The 18,620-nt window shown below is 55.9% G+C and overlaps 6 protein-coding genes across 6 annotated transcripts; 1 reads left to right on the top strand and 5 right to left on the bottom strand.

Annotated features, from left to right (window-relative positions):
• Positions 1–1,595: 1,595 nt before the first annotated feature.
• On the top strand, positions 1,596–3,294 carry IE81DRAFT_345312 (hypothetical protein; the record flags this gene model as incomplete). Its single annotated transcript, XM_025515902.1, has 5 exons — positions 1,596–1,997; positions 2,126–2,505; positions 2,627–3,004; positions 3,074–3,136; positions 3,204–3,294. The coding sequence occupies 5 exons, from the start codon at positions 1,596–1,598 to the stop codon at positions 3,292–3,294; spliced, it is 1,314 nt and encodes a 437-aa protein (XP_025372094.1).
• A 1,900-nt stretch (positions 3,295–5,194) lies between these two features.
• IE81DRAFT_298507 (UDP-Glycosyltransferase/glycogen phosphorylase) lies at positions 5,195–9,353 on the bottom strand. The gene is made up of 11 exons (XM_025512183.1): positions 9,125–9,353; positions 8,861–9,055; positions 8,337–8,794; positions 8,166–8,264; positions 7,805–8,104; positions 7,577–7,719; positions 7,054–7,504; positions 6,570–6,986; positions 6,388–6,505; positions 6,141–6,322; positions 5,195–6,081 (listed from the first exon to the last, which is right to left on the bottom strand). The coding sequence occupies exons 1-11, from the start codon at positions 9,315–9,317 to the stop codon at positions 5,329–5,331; spliced, it is 3,309 nt and encodes a 1,102-aa protein (XP_025372093.1). The 5' UTR covers positions 9,318–9,353; the 3' UTR covers positions 5,195–5,328.
• A 644-nt stretch (positions 9,354–9,997) lies between these two features.
• Positions 9,998–11,516, bottom strand: IE81DRAFT_243912 (hypothetical protein). Its single transcript, XM_025511250.1, has one exon. The coding sequence runs from the start codon at positions 11,392–11,394 to the stop codon at positions 10,081–10,083; it is 1,314 nt and encodes a 437-aa protein (XP_025372092.1). The 5' UTR covers positions 11,395–11,516; the 3' UTR covers positions 9,998–10,080.
• IE81DRAFT_243958 (hypothetical protein) lies at positions 11,261–12,571 on the bottom strand. Its single transcript, XM_025511251.1, has 3 exons — positions 12,007–12,571; positions 11,407–11,511; positions 11,261–11,327 (listed from the first exon to the last, which is right to left on the bottom strand). The coding sequence occupies exons 1-2, from the start codon at positions 12,413–12,415 to the stop codon at positions 11,432–11,434; spliced, it is 489 nt and encodes a 162-aa protein (XP_025372091.1). The 5' UTR covers positions 12,416–12,571; the 3' UTR covers positions 11,261–11,327; positions 11,407–11,431.
• A 925-nt stretch (positions 12,572–13,496) lies between these two features.
• Positions 13,497–15,583, bottom strand: IE81DRAFT_320912 (hypothetical protein). Its single transcript, XM_025513175.1, has one exon. It carries the CDS (start codon positions 15,461–15,463, stop codon positions 13,691–13,693), a length of 1,773 nt encoding a protein of 590 aa, XP_025372090.1. The 5' UTR covers positions 15,464–15,583; the 3' UTR covers positions 13,497–13,690.
• Positions 15,584–16,024: 441 nt separating this feature from the next.
• IE81DRAFT_345309 (putative Gpa2-guanine nucleotide-binding protein alpha-2 subunit) lies at positions 16,025–18,251 on the bottom strand (the record flags this gene model as incomplete). The annotated part of the gene is made up of 11 exons (XM_025515901.1): positions 16,025–16,092; positions 16,285–16,461; positions 16,550–16,631; positions 16,699–16,719; positions 16,788–16,968; positions 17,037–17,165; positions 17,236–17,244; positions 17,326–17,474; positions 17,554–17,703; positions 17,778–17,812; positions 18,101–18,251. The coding sequence occupies 11 exons, from the start codon at positions 18,249–18,251 to the stop codon at positions 16,025–16,027; spliced, it is 1,152 nt and encodes a 383-aa protein (XP_025372089.1).
• Between the last annotated feature and the right edge of the window lie 369 nt (positions 18,252–18,620).

The raw sequence follows: 18,620 nt of genomic DNA, 5'->3' as shown, positions 1-18,620 counted from the left end.
CCGCGCAGACTGCGACTGTCCGCCGTGTACTTTTTGACTGTACTGTATGTGCTATGTGTATACGGTACCTATACGCAGCATGGCATTCAATTATTACCATGCATGCATGCAGCAGCATATATATAGCAGCACCGCGAGAACACACGCCTCAAGCCTCTCTCCCTCCCATCGGGCGCCGACGACCTGGCACCTGCCGAGTTCTGCCCGTGTGCCTCATCTTCTCTTCTACCGTACACTCATGTGTACACAATTCAATTTGAATCACGCGTTGACCATCGTTTGTCAAGTGTATAATGCAGTCAAGAGTCCTGAGCTCTTGAATTAACACAATAATGGCGGAGACACGAGATTGCGAACCTATACAACAAGATTAAGCTTTCTCTGAATCCGCGCTCGTGCGAATGTTTGTTTCTGCTACCTTGCGCCGTGGCTGTGCGCACACATGCATTCAAAATTGACGACAACATTTTGCTTGTTAAAATCACATCCACCATTCAAATTCAAAATTGGTGATTCCCATCAAATGAAAAAAAAATTCATGAGCGCTTGAAACGTGAGACTTCTTGCTGACGCGCTCCTCACGAGCTCGATCCCAGCACGCAGCCCTTCATTCAAATTCTTTGCAGCACTGGAGAGCTTGCCCTAGACTACACTCTTGACTACTACACGACTGTACTTTTGAGCACTCCGCGCCGTCGGAGAGAGTCCATATGAATGGACGCAGTGCTGATGTCTATTTGCGTGCATGCATGCACCCAAGGCGATCAAATCCACTCACGACTGGTGACTGCCGCCTCTCCCTCTCACAGCAGCCGCATGTGGGTGCGCTTCTGCAAGTCTCGAGGAAGGATGCACGCTGCTGCAGGTCCTCACCGAGTCACGCCACGGCGTCTTTCTCTCATCATACCTAGCGGCACAGCTCATCTCCTGTCGCCGAGGTGGGATCTGCTACAGGCGGTTGTGCATTCGCTGTCATCCACGACTCTCATGCATGGGCATTCAAGATTCGATGCCAAGCAGGGTTGCATGGGCTACTCTTGGATGATTCTTGATACAAATTCAAAATTCAGTGCTTCCAAATCCCGAATACAATCACCTTCGATCTTGGATCGTCGCGCTTTCAACGTCAACAGTCAGCGTCGAACTGAAGAGCGAGACACCCTTGACTCACCCGCCATCACTCTGACTTCAAAGCACATGTCGTAAGTCAAGATTATCTATCAGCGTATTTTGATCATCCGATTCAAAAGTGGTGTAGGCTTGACGGCAAAATCTATACAAAGATGAGTGCATATTACATTCGGAGACAACGGCATGTTTTGCTGCACCAAAACGCGTCCCACTTGGTATGGCAATTTGAGTCGTGCGCCAAATTCATGCCCTGTACGGCTACTCCATGATCTCAGCCACGTATGCATGCAGGGACCTGAGTGCTCCGCAACCATCAGCTTCCCCATCATTCCCACATCGAGTCACTCACGAACACGTCTAGCGCTGCGAACGCATCTCAATTGAACAAGAAGCTTGCAATATCCTTAATTATCTGCTGCATCTTCATCCCCACCCCCCCAACTCATCTTTGACCCTCGCTCAACATGACTGCATTCGCCAAGCTGTCACACACGCAGCCCTCTTGCATCGACTCTGCACCCGTGCTTCGCACTGGCCCAAGTCTCACCAACGAGTCACCTATCTCTTCGCATGCAGCGCAGATGATATCTTCGAGGCGTATCAACAAGGTGCTGCAGCTCGCGACTGCCGAAGCAGCTCGTAGTGGCCTTAGGCGTAGACACGGAGCTGTCATACTCAAGGGAGGAAAGGTGCTGTCTAGCGGTCACAACCTTACCAGACCGCGTTTCTCTGGAGATGCTCCAACAAACACATCTAACTCGGTCAGCGAGCTTGGCAAATCGCAAAATGCAATGGCATTCAGCATGCATGCTGAAATGAGCGCTATTTCGAACGCTTTGGGCGGCGCTAGGCCGCCTGCTGTCAAGGTGAGTCGCGGAGGTCCACAACCGGAGTAGATTGAGCGGCCCATGAAAAGCCATCCAAGCCGACCATTCGAAGCGCTGCAGCTCTGATCGTCTCTGTACTAACCAAAGCACTGTGCTCAATTGCCCAGCTCGGCAGCGCACCGCTGACCTTGCGTTTCCAGCGCACCTTCGCCGTGCTTGCTGACACTGTCAGCACCTCCGCACACGCTCAAAGTTTAGTTCCTCAAGAGGATGCGGAGCTCCTCAAGCTCAAGTCTCTCGCAAGGAAGGAGCAGATGAAGTGCCAGAAGTCCTTCGGGTCCGGCAGCTCCGCATCGAGCGATGCAGAAGCTTCGGATGCTCAACAAGACATTCGCAACACTTCGCTGAATCCGAAGCATAAGCCGAAGCCGAAGCTGAAGCCAAAGTCGGAAGTGGATGGTCAAGAACCTACGAGGTCATCCGAGGCAACACAAGCTGTCGATGCAGTCCAATCGCGTTCCTGCACCGCCGTGGACCCGCAGGACAGGTGGGGATTTAAACCGCGCTCTATCCCGATTGAAGAAGAGAAAGGGAAACTCAAATGGAAAGGCAAACCAAAATCGAAACCAAAACCACGAGCACTACGAGCGAAAGCTTGCGGGCTGCAGCGTCAGCTTGAGAGACCATATCGAGATGCAAGATTGTTGTGCTGGCGCCGCAGCACATGAACCGAGCCATTCTCCGGGTCCCACTCCGAGGCACTCAGCTAGCCCTGCCGCTCAGATCCCAAACGCTGCCTTTGCGACTGGCTCGGCACCCAGCACAAGGCTGCGAGGAGCAGACATCTACGTCGTGCGCTTGCAAGAGTCGCCCTTTTCGAGGGCAGAGCTGAGAAGAAAGCGACGCGTGCGCGAGCACAGAAGACGAGGCGGCGCATGCTCAGATGCGGCAGAAACCGTGAACACCAGGTTTGTCGGCTCTGCACACATCAATGAGGACCAAGCTTGCGTCGATTCCGACTATGCCGATTCGAGACCCTGCTGGAGGTGAGCAAAAACTTGGAGAGAGCTGCACGTGGCTGCAATGGGCAATCGGCTGACGTTACGCGTGTACAGGTGCATACAATGGTGTCGATGGGCGGGCATCAAACGAGCATTTTGGACAACGAAGGATGGCCGGTGAGTAGCATGCCTGGTGGACAGAGAGCGCAATGTGATGTTTACTGAGCACGCCTTGCTGGATCAGATGGGAGGGTGCAAAAATCTCGGACCTCGTTGCCGGGTCCAGCAGCTTCCACATTACAAGGGCGGAGATGCAGTCCCAACTTTGGCTGTGAGCCGCATGTCCACTCTCTGCAGCACGCAGGTGCGTGCGCTTTACGCTAGACAATAGAGCAGCAGGCTGGCAGACTTGCACAAGCAGGCGATAGAATTCGCTGCCGCGTATGCCCTGGGACACGCAAACATCAAGTTGTCCTTCCCGCCGCGTTTGCCCTAGGACACGCAAACATCAAGTTGTCCTTCCCGCCGCGTTTGCCCCGGGACATGCAAGCGTCAAGCTGTCCTTCCCGTTACCGTCTTTCTTCATGCTTCGTCTGGCGGGTCAAAGCCTGGCACGTGAAATAGTCCACCTCCTGCAGATTTCGTTGCAGCCTCGCCCTTCCAATCCGATGCATCAACACGCCACGATCGAGAGGCGCTCATCTCGACTCCTGGGTTTGGAAGTCGTTGATTGACATACAGTGCTTTGGGCTCCTTGATCGGCGAGGGGTGCTATCTGTGGTCCATGGGTAGCAGCGTGTCTAGAAGAGCCAGATGGCTCATGTCGACTTGATGCGTTGCGCGTGTGCTGCGTTGCTCACAGCCTCCATTCGCTACCCTGCGCTTTCCAGCTTGCAGGGTCATTACTCACACGACCTGATGCGCGAAATCGTAGACTTGCATCGACCAGTTCCACCTTCGACGGCGCTCTGCGCCATACATAATAGCAAAAAGGTGTAGCTGACAGCTGCGCAGAGCAGGCGCAAGGCGTAAGAGGCCATGGAGTGCGTAGCTGCGCAAGCTGGTAAAGAAGCGGAGCTATCCGCGGTGCGCGCCATTGATAAATAGCTCATCAGTGACTTGATTTCTAGCTCGGCTCTTCCACCTCACTCATCTGCAAACGCATCGTGTAAAGCCACGTATCGCTCCTCTTTAGTGCTCGCAAAGAATCCATCACGGCGCTCGACTGCCATCTACTAACACTCACAGCCGGGCGTCACCCAGAGCCAGCACACTGCTCACTTTGCTGAGCCCGGGCATAGCAACTTTGTGTTGTCAAGCTTGCCGAGCAGCAAGCTCGCTCAGATTCTGAGCGACCAGCTGACAGGGTACCTGCAAGAGCCACGCTCTACAGCTCTAAACTTGGCAATAAAATCAGAAGTACAATGTACCAGTCGTCAAGTTGGAAGAGATGAGCGTTGTACATTATTTCGCCGGCGGCGTGCTGGAACGGGACGGCGGCGTACGCATGCGGGGAACTGGGTTCGAAACGCTCGCAGAACATAAAGAACCTACGGCATCTGGGATTCACGAGTGGTCCCCCACCTCATTACTGACCAGACCCTACAGGGTTTCCGCTTCTGGGATCAGACGGGACCAGGCACTTTTCCTGTGGTGTGGCCGTAGATGTCTGTGTGAGGATGTGAGATGTATATGATGTGCATGTGTGTTCAAGATGTACCTTCACAGGTTTAGACACACAGTTGTGAGTCTTGTGCAGCTTGCTTGCGCCAAGACTGGGCGCACAAGTTTGCCTGCAGACCCTACGGTCCTCACACCCACCACCCTGTGCAGCTTGCATTGCTCCCCGCACCAAGCAGACGTCCCGTGCAGCTTGCTTTGCTCGCTGCTGGCCGGGCGCACAAGTGCTTGCTTTGCTCGCTGCTGGCCGGGCGCACAAGTGCGCCAGACGTCCCGTGCGGCTCGCTTCGCTCGCCGACCTCGACTTAGGAGATCGGACGGGATCCTGTGCTTTTCCCGTGGTATGGCCGTAGATAGTTCGCTGTATGTGTCACAGATATATATACCCTATTCCCGCCCTAACACCTGCGAGCGAATGTCTGCAATACACCTCGTCCCAGTAGACTGTCTAACTTTCGGCACATCGGCCCAATCTGACAAGTCGCAAAGCACACGCCTCTCTGTTGTCTCCGTTCTTAAAAGACTACAAAAGGAACTGAGGGTTGAGACAGCTTAGTCCTGCGTAACTCTAAAGACTCGGCTTCTACTTCGAAGACACACTGCCACCAGCACGCATTCAACAGCCGCACGGCAACCAAGCGATCTTTCATTGCGGCGGTATACATGATCTTCTCCACTACGTCTATGCTTCAAGTATTGACTGCGTTGCTTGGATGATCGCCGTTCGAAAAGACTCTACCATCCTCGGCAGCTTGGAGCAATCGTTTGACTCGATCTTTGTGTTCTACGCTCCAACCCGTGGCATCGTCGTTCCCTTCAGCCTTTTCCATTTCTTCAAGATCTTTCTTCCATTGCTCTTCTAGCAGCTCTCGTCTTCGGACATCTTCGGCCTTTGCGGTCTTGTGCGTCCTTCGCACCTCTTCAGCATGACCTGCCGTTCCCTGACCCTCTTCTTCCCACTCCTCATGCGAGGGGCTGATTGGCGTGCCGACTTCGAGAAGCGTCGGAGCCGTGGAATGATCGAGGGGTAGAGCACCGACTTGTGTGGAGGAAATTTTGCTGCGACGCTTGCCAGGCAGATGGAACGGCGCAGACAATGCGCGAGGGAGATGCAAGCTCCCAAGCGTGCCTTGACGCTTGGGTCGATCGCCTACAGCCGTTGGAGTATCGAGCTCCTCTTCAAGGGGCTCTTCCGTCAACGGTATCGAGTCTCCTCCTATTTGGTTAGTCGGACCATGAGCGTCGCCCGCATCCATTTCGACCTCCTCCTCTGCATGCTCCGAAATGCCTTCAAAGTGCCCATCAACTTTAGCCGAGCCGGATCCTATAGAGATCGTGGGAAGGCTAGATAAGCCCACATTTGGAAGGCTCACTCGCCTCCTCGGCTGATTGTCGCGCAGAGGTACGCGTTTGCGTTGCGCAATGGACAGATTGTGGTAGATCTTCATGAAAGCGCGGGTGTCAGCTTCAAGAGACACAATGACGGCCCGCGCGCACTCACAAATTTCACGGCGTCTGCAGGCCCATTCTCGACGCGGATCCTCTCCCCGACCGCTTGGGCCTTTTCAACAATGATTCGATGTTGAGCTTTGACCAAGGCGTCGGAAATATCGCTAGCGCTGAGATTCTCTACACGAAGACCAGCTCCCAGTTTGTGCACGCGTTGACTCCAGAAGAATTGGTCTGCATTGTGTAATGCAACTCAGATCAGATGTGCCATATTTGTGACGGGTTGCACCGCCACTCACCGCCAAAGAAGGGATGGATCAAGGTAGGCAAGCCAGCGCGAAGCGACGCTCCGGTCGTGCCAGCGCCACCATGATGAAATGCCATGTCAATCCTGGGAAACAACCAGTCATGCGGGACCTGCGTTCGGCCGATCGCGTGAGCAAAGACTCTTGACGAATGCTGAATCGAAACCTAAACCCACCTGCTGCACGACATAGCATTCCTCCGGAATCTCTTCGGTCTCTTCTGTAGCCTTCTTCTCGCCGTCGCTGGTTCGCTCGCTCCACCCCTTGCTAACGATGGCGCGCACTCCAGCGCGAACGACGGCCTCGTAGATGGCCTTCGAAACCGCTCGCGCATCCGGCACGACAATGCTGCCGAAACCAATGTACGCTATCTTGCGCTCATCCCTGCGCGCAGCCTTCATGAAAGCGATCATCGATTCTGGCGCCTCCCACTTCTCCGCCGTGGCGGTCTCTACGTTCCAGTAGCCCGAGACCAAGATGCGGTCACCCCAGTCCAACGGCGGAGGCACTACGCTGGGTGAGAAGTTGTAGAGCGTTGGGATCGTGTCGGCGGCGAGCTTTGTCAGATCGGTGGGTCCGAGATGGAGCATGTGCTTGAAAAGGAAGCAGTGAAGATGTCAGCTGGAAAAGTGCGTCCCAATGCGCGCTCCGGAGACATACCTTGCGCCACCTATTGACCTGTCCCGCCATTGCTCGCCACAAGATCGCATCAAACAACACGTAGCTGCTGGTATTGTAAGCCGGACCAAGATCCACTGGAGGCACGCTAAACGCCTGCGGGTAAGCGGCCGTCTTGTTCCAGCACATGGTGCACATTCTAAAGTAGGCCGCGCCAGTGGCTTCAGCGACATGTATGCCTGCAAAGGTTGACGGAGATTCCATGATCACGTCGGCATCATACGCAGCTTCGAACGCTTCACGGAAGAGCTCGTCGAGCCATCCCCTAAATTTGCCAACACTCTCTTTGAAAAAGCCGGGCGAGAACATGCGGTGCTCGACGGAAAGTTTCATCAGAGCTGCTGGATCGCCACCCATGCCTCTATACTCGATGCCGAATTTGCCCTCCACCCAGTCGCGGTATTCAGGATGAGAGCAGATAAAGACCGCGTGGCTGGGCACAGCAGAGCAGGCAGAGTCAGCACGCGCACGCCGCGAAGCTGAAAGATTGCAGGACAACGCCTACCCATGCTTTTTCAGCTCCAAAGCTAGTCCAATGAGAGGCTGCACATCGCCCCGACTACCGATGGTCATGAGCGCAATACGCAGGCGTCCAAGACGACGAACGTTGTGCTCCACGTCCGCTGAGACGTTGACCACCTTTGGCAGCTGGGGCGAGAAGCGTAGAGAGTACGCAAATCAGAATGGGATGGTTCGTGAAAGCCAGGCTAGAGCACCAGGGCACGATGCTCACAAACTTCATCTGCTCCTTGGTAAGCGACAGCGTCTGCTCTGGCTCCGCTGTCAGCATCCGCGTCGCATCCGAGACTTTGCTGATGCCGCGCTTGACGCTCGCATCATCGCGATGATCAAACTCCTTCTGCTTCAGCTTGGCAATGACACCGTTGAGGGCTTCCAGCATCGCATCGCGGTCTTTTTGGCTGCTGAAATCGAACCACTCGTCTCTGTATCCGCGAATGTGCACTCGAAGCCCAAAGGTCCGCCAACGAAAGGATCGTTCCGCTTCAACGCCTTGGAGATCGGACAAGGGAATCTGCAAAGATAAGCAGACGTGTGAGCCATGACTCCCGGAGCGGCGCATCTCCACCACCGACCTTCAGCCTTGTGTCTGGCAAGGGTCCCAGACGAGTCCGCCAAAAGATGAAGTGATCGGGACTCAGAGCTATGGTGCCGGGCATGGGCACCGCGCGAAACTGGCCAAGAAAGCCTTTACAGTGAGCTTTCAAAGATCTTGCAGATGACGCCAACACTCCTTGTGCACTCACGATTTCCGCTTTCACAAGCCGCAGCTCGTCGGGCTTGCACCTTAGGCCAAAGCTCTGGGTGATTCTGGCTGCCAAAGACTTGCCGTCGCTTCCCGATGCAGAGCGCGTCAAGTCCACCTCCCTAGATTGAGGTCCCTCGATGTCCAGCATCGGCGAAGGGCTCTTCAGAAGAACTGCATCTATGCCGACCTCTTGACGCCATCTCGTTGCCGCGCCGTGCGCGTCGTAGAGCTCCTTCAAGAAGCTTTCGTGACCTCTTGTAACTCCAAAGCTCAACTCGATGGTCGCGCTCGCATCCTTTTCGCCCTCGTTCCTCGAATCATCAAGAACGTTGAGCCACAAAGCAACAGCAAATGCCAGGTAGGTGCTTTGCGTCATGGACAAGATCCTGCAAAGAGGGAGCGAGACTCGAATCTCTTCCGCAGTCGTCTTAAAGCGCCACAATGCCGCCTCGATCTCTACGGTGCGCGCGGGATGGTCTGAGCTCCCAGATTGCTAATTGGGCATCCCCCTCCGTCACTCACCACGATGCCACGCGAGACTAGCTTCCTCCGTGTCGAATTCGAGGAATATCCTACGTCCCTTGATGCGAAAGTCGACGCAATTTGGCCGACCCCAATGATGCGGCAGCAGATCATCAATCTCCGCCAGCCGCGCTGAACCCAGAGGATTGTACAAGCTAGTGGAGGAGGAGTAGGCGGTGAGAGCATCCGCCGTGACTGCACAATGAAACGAGCGGGGACGTGTTAGCGCGTAAACACACGCCACGGCAGCGGCACGCTGCTCACGCTCGAACCAAGCCTTGGATCTGCGATGCAGACCAGGACGGTGCAGCGTCGCAGGTCCCCGCTTGATCACGTTCGATTTGGTACGTGGAGTCGCACCCGCATGAGGGTCAGTCGGAGCAGCTGCATCTTCCGAAGTCAGATGCGCAATGAAGCACAGGCGGTGCGTAGTCACGATGAGCGTGCCCTTGATCATCACGCGTCGGGTCAAAACGGCCGGGCAATTGGCGATCTGCAGATCATTGGACACGAACAGGCATCAGCAGCAACTCGCCGGCGCTTCCACTTCGAGCACGCAGCAATCACTCACAAAGACCTCTGTGCCATCCATACCGCTGTCACCAAATGTCGTGCGCAAGGCTTCAAGGCGCGCTTTTGGGTCTACAGGAACTTCACCACCGCTGCCTTGTTTGCGATCCGCATCGTTGAGATCACCAGACGCCTTTGTCCCATCACTCGAGTCGGTAACGGCACTCATGATAGATCGATGCTCGGCGCTCTCGTCGTCAAGATGCTCAAGCGCAGAGCGCTGGAGCTCCTTTGTAAAGCCAGAAGAGGATTCATCACAATCTTGCCTTGCTGCTGAGCCTGCATCGACTGCTCCGCGTCGCTTTGCTGCCAGCTTGCGGCGTAGCCTGCCAAAGACAGCGCAAAGGCGGAATGATGAGGGTCAGACAACGGAAATTGATTGATTGCCTGGATACATGGCGTCACAAGACATTGTCGAGGCGTTTTGGCGCTCTCATCAACGTGAGAACCCCTACCTACCTTCCATGCCTTTGCTCTGACGCTGCAAAGCAGTCGAGAGCGGCTTCAAAGGAAGCGGCTGAGATGGGAAGACGGGGATGCGCTCGTGCATCGTAGCTGCACGAAGGAGCAAGCGCCGAGGTCAGTCTGGTAGTCGTGCCTGAACACCAACATAACCGCTTCCCAATCAAGATTCCAGCAACACTCAACACTCACAATATCTCGGTTATCCTCAGACTCCAAGGCGGAAAGCCGTGCAAGGAACATACGCGACGTGGTCCACCATGCAAAACGAGCAGATCAGGCTCAGGCGGGTAGCCATGTGATTGCAAGATCTCGTCGACCCGAGCAATGTCGATGTTTGCATTCTTTCCGTCCAGCGCCTCCTCCACCAAGTGTTTGCTCGCTTGCACGAGCGCTCCCTTGCCATCTTGCGGACCGAGCACATGCAACTGCAGGTGACGCGCGCCATCGCCGAGCCCGCGAGATGTGCCTTGTGCCTTGCGGCCTGGTAGCAGCACCTCGATGCGCAGTTGGATCTCATCGGTACGCTGACCGGACGCGTGTGCACGAGTAGCGGTACCATCGTGCGCGCCGTGCTTCTGTCCTTCTTCCTCTTCGCTACGTCCCGAGGATGCGCTTGCGAACGACACAAAGCTGTCGCTCATGGTGGGCGAAGAGCCGGGATCGACAGGTGCCAAGAGGCGGGACTCGGTGCTGTTGGTCGTCGACACGTCGGACGGCGACCACCGCAGCGTCCACTCGGACGTTTGGTTGAAGCAATCTGCCAGAAGGCCATCCGGATCGTACACTGTCAGACGTGGCGTGCCGCACAGCGCGCACCAGCGAGCCACATCACGTAGCTGCGCAACGAGCGCATGACGTCGCTCCTCCGGATTCGCCTGCAGAGGAGCGAGCGTAGCACCCGCCGCCCGCATAGCCGCTCGGGCGAGAAGAAGTGTCGTGCTCGGGGGTGGAGGCGCAAGTATCAAAGCTACGTGCTTTGGGCTGCGGCTTGTACGAGCAGCCAAGCGAGCCTCCACGCTGGAGACGTTGCGCGAAGTCAGAGGCTGGAGTCTTGAAGCCCGTATGTAGAAGCGCAAGGCTGCTGCTGCGGCAACGATCCCTATCGCGATGTGATAGAACAGGTGAAGGAGGAGCAGGACCGGCAGCAGCGGCAACGCGACTGGCGACAAGCTTGGCGGCGGTGGCCGAGGTACGGACGTTGCGCGTTGCCCAGCAGACGCCACGCGAATTTGTACTCGCTCATGGCCAACGACTTCGTCTTCGTACTCTTCATTCTCCTCTGAATCCGTCAGATCCTCTGTCGTCTTATTGTAGCTCGTTGTGGCCGCTTCGGTCACAGCAGATGAGCTGTCGCTTCTAGAAGACCAGCGCGCACTGCTTTCGCTGTTGCCGCCGCCGCCGAAGAAGTGCTGTGCATTGCCCTGAGGTGGCACTGATGGGAGGGGCGCAACGGGGCATCGCATAGGCGCATCAGGACCGGCGGTGGTTCGATGGGCCATTGGGAAGCATACCAGCGGCGTGTGCCCGCACGTGAGGTCAGGAGCAGGTCGACCAGTCGGTAGAGGTCATCCCATCGATTGAGCAATGCGTGTCGGTCCAATCGTGGCGATCATTTGTTTTGCGTCGCGGTGAGAAGAGGATGAAATGTCAGAAGCGAGATCAACTATTGCAAGATTGGGCCCTCACGAGCAACTCGGCGCCCGAGCTTGCTGTCCGACGGACCTGAGCGCCGGCAAAATCGGATTGACATGGCTGCTCCGCCCATGATGATCACAACATCGTCCTGGCTGCGTCACCTCGCAAGGCATACGTGAGACGCCTTGAGGCCAGTCTAAGCAGCGCCTCACCAGCCAGCCAAGCTGACATCTCTGAGCATGGCGTCGTCGAATGATGTAGACTGAGCTCCATCTGCTGAGCGCCGTGGCATACGCTGGACGGATGCCGCTCACGCGATCGACGCGCGCGTTCCGACGGATCTGCCACGCCGGGCCGCGCGCGTCGCGGGTCCCGTTGCAATGCGGAAGCACTTTGCCGAACGCGCCCGCACGATGTGTGCTTCCCGCTGATCTCAGTCCTCGCGGTCGAGGAGCCCAGCCTAATGCAACACTCACGAGCAGCTTTGCGTCGTCTCAACCCGTCCATCTTTTCAAAGATCGCTTTGCGATGCTTGCGGTCCTTGGCATCCGCCAGTGCAGCCTCTTCCTTTCTCAAGCTCCATTCCAAGCTCGATCTCGATGCTTCTCCCGCCTCAGCTCTATTCGCTTTCAACGCTTCGTTCTTCGCATCGCCATCGTCGTCTTCGTCTTCCTCACTGCTGCTGCTGCTGCTGCTGCTGCTATCCTGTCCAGCACTGTCTTGTTGCCTGCCATCATACATCAATGCTGCACTTCGCAGCATCTGACCGAGCTGATTGTTCATGCCGCTCACAGTATGCTGGGAGGCATTTCGATCGGGCAGAGCGGGTCTGCGCAAAGAAGACGAGGTCGCATCTTGCGAGCCTGAAGACGCGGCATCAGACATTGCGCCTTGCGAAACGGTGCCGTGGCAGTGAAGAAGGTCGGATGGTGAGAGCGTTGAAGGGGCAGGGGATGAAAGATCGAGAAACGCGTTGTTCGAGCACAAAGCGATGCGCGGCGAGGGCGCCTGCCTGCACTTTCTGGCTACAGTAGGTGCTGATGCGTCAAGTCACGAGACTTTCCACTTTTGCCGCCGCGAGACTCTTGCTGATTGGCGCCGCTTCGTGACTCTTCAAAGGTGATGATGGCGTTGCTGGATGAATTAGGAATGAATTTAAAGCTTTACTTTGACCTTTGACCTCTGTGCTCCTTCGTAGCTATATACACACACCGGAAAATCTTGTGTGCGTTTGAGCGCTATCAAGACGTCGGTGGCCTGACCGGTTACGATAGGTGCGGTGCGGTGCGGTGCGGGTGCGGGTGCGGTAGAGGGAGGACTTTATTTTGATAACCGGCCGTGCGCACTGCACTGCACGCGCGCTGCCCGCTGCTGCTCCATACCCGCCACGCGGCTGATGTCCGCATGCAGCAGCAAAGCAGGTCATTTGTGCTGGCTGCATTCACGATTCTGATTTGATTGGTGATTCACGATTCACTCATTCAGTCAAAAGTGTGAGCATATATAATAATACATGCGAGCAAGTTCTAAACCACAAGCGGGCCCTTTGTTTCCCGCACTCGTCCTCGTGCGCCGGTTGATGCAACTTTGCTATCACCTTCGAGTCTGCGAGTCAAGAGTCAAGAGTTGAGCCTAGCGTTAGAGTGCTCTCTGCCAATGTCCACGAGCCTTTCTGAACACAGCCGCTCGAGGCTTGCTGCCCAGTCTTCGGGAGCGCAGCTCCGGTGTGATTCAAAGGGCGCAAGGCCGCGTCGAGCTTGAATTGTTCGAATACTCATGGCTAAGCACAGTCGGATTGCTAAGCAAATACAATGTGAATGACGTCCATCCTGTAGCCCTTATCAGGCCCTCGGCCAAGACGATCGCCTGCTTTGCCTTTCCCGCGCTCACCCTCTGCCAAACATGGGTGCAGCGAGCGTGACACACACTCTTGCTTGCTTTGCTACGCACCGCTTCAACGACAAGCTAACGCGATATGGATTGAAGGACAAGCTGACAGGCGCTCGCGTTTGTGCCGAGTAGCACTCCTCGTATTCAGCGAGAGATGTGCAGGGGAAGCTCAGCTAGAGTGATGGTGATGGTACAATGTGGCTAAAAGGGAAGCAATCGCTCGATGTGGTCATTCTACAGGCAGGACAGGCGTGAAGCCATCTCCGCAATTCAGCGAACCTTGCTGCTAACAGGCACTCTGCTGTACTGCAGATCCGGAACTCGTCCCTCGGGCGTCGGACTCGTCTCTTCGCGCTTGTTGCGCGCGTAAAAGCTCTTCTTTGGCAAGCCGAGTCTGGTGGAGAGCGAGTAGGTCTTGTTGACATGCTTGCTCTGGTGCTGGCGCGCTGATGATGGGCTGCTCGAAACGTTGCGCGCCTCGCTTGCTCGCCCTGATCGTGCTAGCTGAGACGCCGAGATTGCTTGCTTCTTCTCAGCCACGCGCAGGCTCAACGGAACTGGAGAAGCTGGCTCTGTCCGCTTAAGCGTCCTTCCGCGGCTCGAGCGCGTAGCTTTCGAAGGCTTGGACACCTCGCGTCGTCCAGAAGCGACAGGAGCAGTGCGGATGCTCGCATGTTCTGACGCCCCAAAGGGCGAGGGTTCGTCATCATCCTCGTCCGCCCCAATACCTCCAGAGGTGCTTTTGGGGGCCGAGAAGCGGATCGCTTCCTTTGCTGGCAGTCTTTCTGCCGTCAGGTCCAGTCTCACAAAGGGTTCTCGTCCGGAAGAGTAGTCTGACTTGGGAGTAGGTTTCATGGCACTGGCCGGCCTGGCGGGCAAGGCTGGCAAGCTTCTTTGGCTCGGTGGAGTGATGGAGCCTTGCAAACCACGATTGAGCAGAGCACAACTGGTGGAGCTGCTGGACGAGCTTGATCCATCGTTGAAGGTTTGGCCCGGGGGGCCAGCTGCTCCAGACTCACGAAGGCTGCGAGGTACGCGCGCTGCTGTCCTTCTTGAGACGAAGGAAGGTGAAGAGTTCGGAGGCTGCTGCCGGTCCGAGTTGTACGACCAAGGCGCAAGAGCTTCCTCAATGATAAGCTCTTCGTCGTCGAGAGACGTTACATCCTTGCCATCAGCGGCTGCTCGAAGCAGACGCAACGTCGAAGGACTGAGGCGACCCAGGACCTTGGCAGGAAGCTTTGAAATGTCTGTGCCGGCGGTATCGTTGAGCGGTGGAGACGTACAAGGAGTCAGAGCAGACTCGGAGCCTAGAGCAATGCGGCTCGCCGAGTCGAAGATGGAAGGAGAGCCCCGAGACGATTCGGAGAAGGGCGAATGGGCGTGCACCTCAGACGGAGATTCACTGCTCCGCGTCCACTCCACGGCTCTCTCATTCTCGTCATCGTCGTTCAGCAACACTCCGCTGGTCTCACCCGACGGGGCTTGCCCTGCTGAGCCCATCGCTGCTGGTTCGTCAATTTCGCTCGAATCGCTGTCGTCGTGACCCTGAGTCGTGGGCGCCACCTCGCGCTCTGGACTCGGATCCCAGACTCTCGATGGGAGGCCAAAGTCGCTGCCAACTGATGCCCCCAGCGCCCTAAATCGACGAATACCAGTCGTCATGCCCTTGCCGTACCCGCGTCGAACAGGAGCAGATGGCTGTCTGAACGAGGAGGCGTAGGTTGTTGGAGATGATTGGGTGACTCGTTCGCTCTCTTGCGTTCGCGCAGGACGCAACTTCGCCGTGCGGGTGATCAATGGGCTTGAGGCGATGAAAGGACTAGCAGATGCTTCCGAGCACGATTGACCATAATCGTCCTCGTTGTCCCGGGAATCGTAAGAGAGCTCGCTTTCGCTACTCGAGGAAGGAGCAGCAACTGAGCGCTTGCTGGCAGCTTGAACAGCTTTACTTCTTCGCTGTGATGTTGTCGAGGAGTTGACAAGGTCATTTCGGGACGAGCGAGCAGCTCTCGCCCGGCGCGCAGTAGCGGCGTCTTTGGCCATGACGCTGCTGAGGTCGGATGCAAAGAGTTCGGCAAGCTATGTTTGATGACCACGCGATGCTGATGGGAGAAAGGTTGACAAGGAAATTCACGATGGTCTGCATGGTGTGTAGAAGCGGTGCGACGCACAGGGTCGAGAGATGTCTAGGAAGACCCCTTCACCTGCTGATCGTGATCAAGCCAATTTTTAGGCGGAGTTAGTCTGAGTGCTTGAGTGCGCATCTCCCCGTTCAATAACGGACGCGTTCGACGCGTCGCGTCGCGTCACGGCACACGGGGGCCAAATGCAAGGTGTGTCCGCATCGCCAGCACAACGTCGTCTGCGTAGTCGCGTGCGCATGAACGCGAGTCGTACGGGGCCTGTGCTCTCAGTCAAGGGTGTCGAGATACTCGACCAGCGCCTCTACTTCCAGCCCAAAAAGCTGCAGACCGCTATCGCGCCATCCCTCCCGTCTAAGGTATTGTATGGACAACAGATCGAGTATTTCGGATACATTACAGTGCAGCGAAGCAGGAATGGGACAGCTTCAGGAGCCAAATTAGGCGCAGGGGCAGAGGGACGTCAGAGCGCTTGCATTTGAAGGGCGGAGTATGCTAGACTTGAGGCTGTGGAGAGTGTCTTTGCAGGACCTGGGGGCGCGCGGAGCAGCATGGACAAAGCCGAGATGGGCAGCAGGCAAGGGCACGACAAGAGCACGCCTCAGAACATGTCTATCAGAGAGACCGGCGGGGTAAGCCACCATGTAGGAGAGCGATTGTCAGCACGCAATTCGACGCGCACAGGCCTCTTCCTGATTTGGGAAAGTACCGCGCCATACTCACTTTCTCGAAGACTGCTGGTAAGGATGATATCTGTGACCGATGCCATGACGATCTTGAGCAACCCAGGATCGGTCGCATTTGTAAACGAAGGGTAAATCTCCTTTGTCTGGCTTCTGTTCAATCTGCAAAATCGCTGCTTGAAATAGCCTCGCGCGGCATTAAAGTCTTGATCGTCGCCTAGAGCGATTTTGGCAAGGAGTCGAGTCTCAGAACTGTGATATGACCGTCGGAAGGATCCGCGCGACAGCGCTGACTGAAGACTCACCATCGTAATCTGGGAAATATGCCTTGATGCTCGAGTGCATAATTTTCGTCCGGAAGACGTCCACCTTGTTCAGGAAGAGAATCTGAGGGAGGCCAACATTTCGTGAGCCCTGAATGCGGCGATGCGACTCTTACGAGAGCTTGACTCACCATGGATGTTCGGACAAACCACTGAAAGGTGCGTAGCGACCTCTTTGTCAGCTTAGGAGCTGCATGGCGGTCTCGCCAGTCGCACTCACTTTGGAGTTGAAGATGGAATCGCAAAGCATCAAAGATTCTTGCATCTGATTGCTATCCCTGTCCTCGACCAGACAGCTGTCATAGCCGCTCAAGGAGACGATGAAGAGGACAGCCGTGACATTCTCGAAACAGTGAATCCATTTCTTCCTTTCCGACCTCTGTCCGCCGACGTCCAAGATTCTGCGCACCGTGGTGTGTAAGAACAGCATGAGCACAAAGTACTAGTGGGTACGTCAACGACCACTAACCGGTATACTCGGTCATCGATTGGGAAGGTAGTCTCGATTATTCCCGTCGTCTTGTTTCGACACCGCAGGATGTCAGAATCAGTCGGAATATAAGAGGGGTTGAAAAGTCGATCGAGGTCGGCAAAGAAGCTGGGAAAATGGCGGCGAGGTTAGCCCGAGCGCGCCTGTCCCCGCGGTGCCAATTCCCCGGAATACTCACTATGACATGCTGTAGAGACGATTGCCAAGAGAGATCAGATTTTGTCAGCCAGTCATAATCATTCCACGTGCTCGTGCTTGTGCGACCCACTTTTCGGGCACCGCAGCCTCGTTCCCTCGCTTGAAGACGGATTGAATACCAGAGTCATTCCACAGTAGCCTCAAAGGCTCGAAATATGATGCAGGGAAGGGCTCATCCTCCGCGATATCCGGGTATGTGATGAACAAGGGCAACAGGTTCTGCAGCGCCCGGTAGCACGATGCTAGGTCAGCAAGACTCCTCTCGTCCGCATGACAAGGGCTCATCGAGCACACTCACTACATGCGAAGGATGCTCGAACGTCCCTTCCCATTCTTCCAACATATCGAGCAGCAGCTTCATCCCCTGTACCAGATTCACAAAGACCAATCTCCTGTAGTGCTCCTTTTCCGCACCCGTGAACGGTATGGAGTGGATCAAGCGCATGGACTGTAGTCAAAGGCCATCATGTCAGCTTCATGCGTGAGCGATGTGCTTCGAGCTGAGCCTCTTGTGTCTCTCACCTTCAAGATTGTCGATTTGCCACTCTCGCCCGCACCTGGTCCGCGGGTACGGGTGGGATCAAGGCGTCAGCGAGCTGCACACCCTATCCTCGTCGGCAAGCGCTACCTTCTGCAGCTTCACTTGATGACGGCTGGTGCGCGCACCAATTTGGACTCTTGCAAAGCTTTCGCGCTTGCTAGCCAGCATGTGGAAGGTGCTTTGCGCCTTCATCACTCCACTACCCAGCCAATTGTGGTGCGTTCCGCCGAGCTCTCGCCCACTTGCTTGTGATGCCACGCGCAAGCCAGGTATACCACTGGCCAAAGGTCGCCTCATTACTCACCCAGCAACAAAAGCTTGACCTCTTTCGACATGTGCTTCTCATCCTCCCTCAGCTGCCTGTCCAAAGCTTTGGACTTGACCGTCTCCGGCGCTGAGTCGCCCGCCGTGCTCGCCAAGGAGGCATGAGCCGGTGATGACAGACAACCACCCATGTTGTAGCACCTCTACTGATGTGGGAACTAGACTCGCGATCGCCGACTCGAAGCAGGTCGTCGTCGCTGAGCAAAGTGATGCCAGTCAATGGGCACGTCCACTTTCCCTTTCGAGGACGAGGCAGATTGCGCCGGCGAGGGATAGACAAGTGTCTAGAGAGAGAAAGAGTCTTTAGACAAGCTTGGCGCGCAGAACGTAATGCGAATGCAGAGGCGAGTGACGGTGAGGTATGGATGAGGAAGTGTGACGAGGTGTGGAAGGAGTTCAGCAACTCCTCGAGTCTTGCTTTGAGGTTCCTCTTTGATAGAAACTCGCACGAGGCCCAATCAACGTCGCTAGGCGTGCGTCTGTGGTGCGTCTTTCCAGTA

This window comes from Ceraceosorus guamensis, assembly GCF_003144195.1.
Source record: "Ceraceosorus guamensis strain MCA 4658 unplaced genomic scaffold IE81scaffold_8, whole genome shotgun sequence".
NCBI classification, from domain to species: Eukaryota; Fungi; Basidiomycota; class Exobasidiomycetes; order Ceraceosorales; family Ceraceosoraceae; genus Ceraceosorus; species Ceraceosorus guamensis.
The sequence above is the reverse complement of the archived record's forward strand: the minus strand, read 5'-3'. Positions and strand labels throughout refer to the sequence as shown.

Excerpts from the sequence above, each read along its gene's own strand:
- IE81DRAFT_243958 (XM_025511251.1), bottom strand. The coding sequence starts at position 12,415 with ATGTCTGATGCCGCGTCTTCAGGCTCGCAAGATGCGACCTCGTCTTCT. Across the intron at positions 11,512-12,006 it reads GAGACGACGCAAAGCTGCTC|CAAATGATCGCCACGATTGG; the intron begins GTGAGTGTTGCA and ends CGCGACGCAAAA.
- IE81DRAFT_243912 (XM_025511250.1), bottom strand. The coding sequence starts at position 11,394 with ATGGCCCATCGAACCACCGCCGGTCCTGATGCGCCTATGCGATGCCCC.
- IE81DRAFT_298507 (XM_025512183.1), bottom strand. The coding sequence starts at position 9,317 with ATGATCAAGGGCACGCTCATCGTGACTACGCACCGCCTGTGCTTCATT. Across the intron at positions 8,265-8,336 it reads GGCTTGTGAAAGCGGAAATC|TTTCGCGCGGTGCCCATGCC; the intron begins GTGAGTGCACAA and ends TTTCTTGGCCAG. Across the intron at positions 6,987-7,053 it reads AGGTCAATAGGTGGCGCAAG|CACATGCTCCATCTCGGACC; the intron begins GTATGTCTCCGG and ends TTCCTTTTCAAG.
- IE81DRAFT_320912 (XM_025513175.1), bottom strand. The coding sequence starts at position 15,463 with ATGGCCAAAGACGCCGCTACTGCGCGCCGGGCGAGAGCTGCTCGCTCG.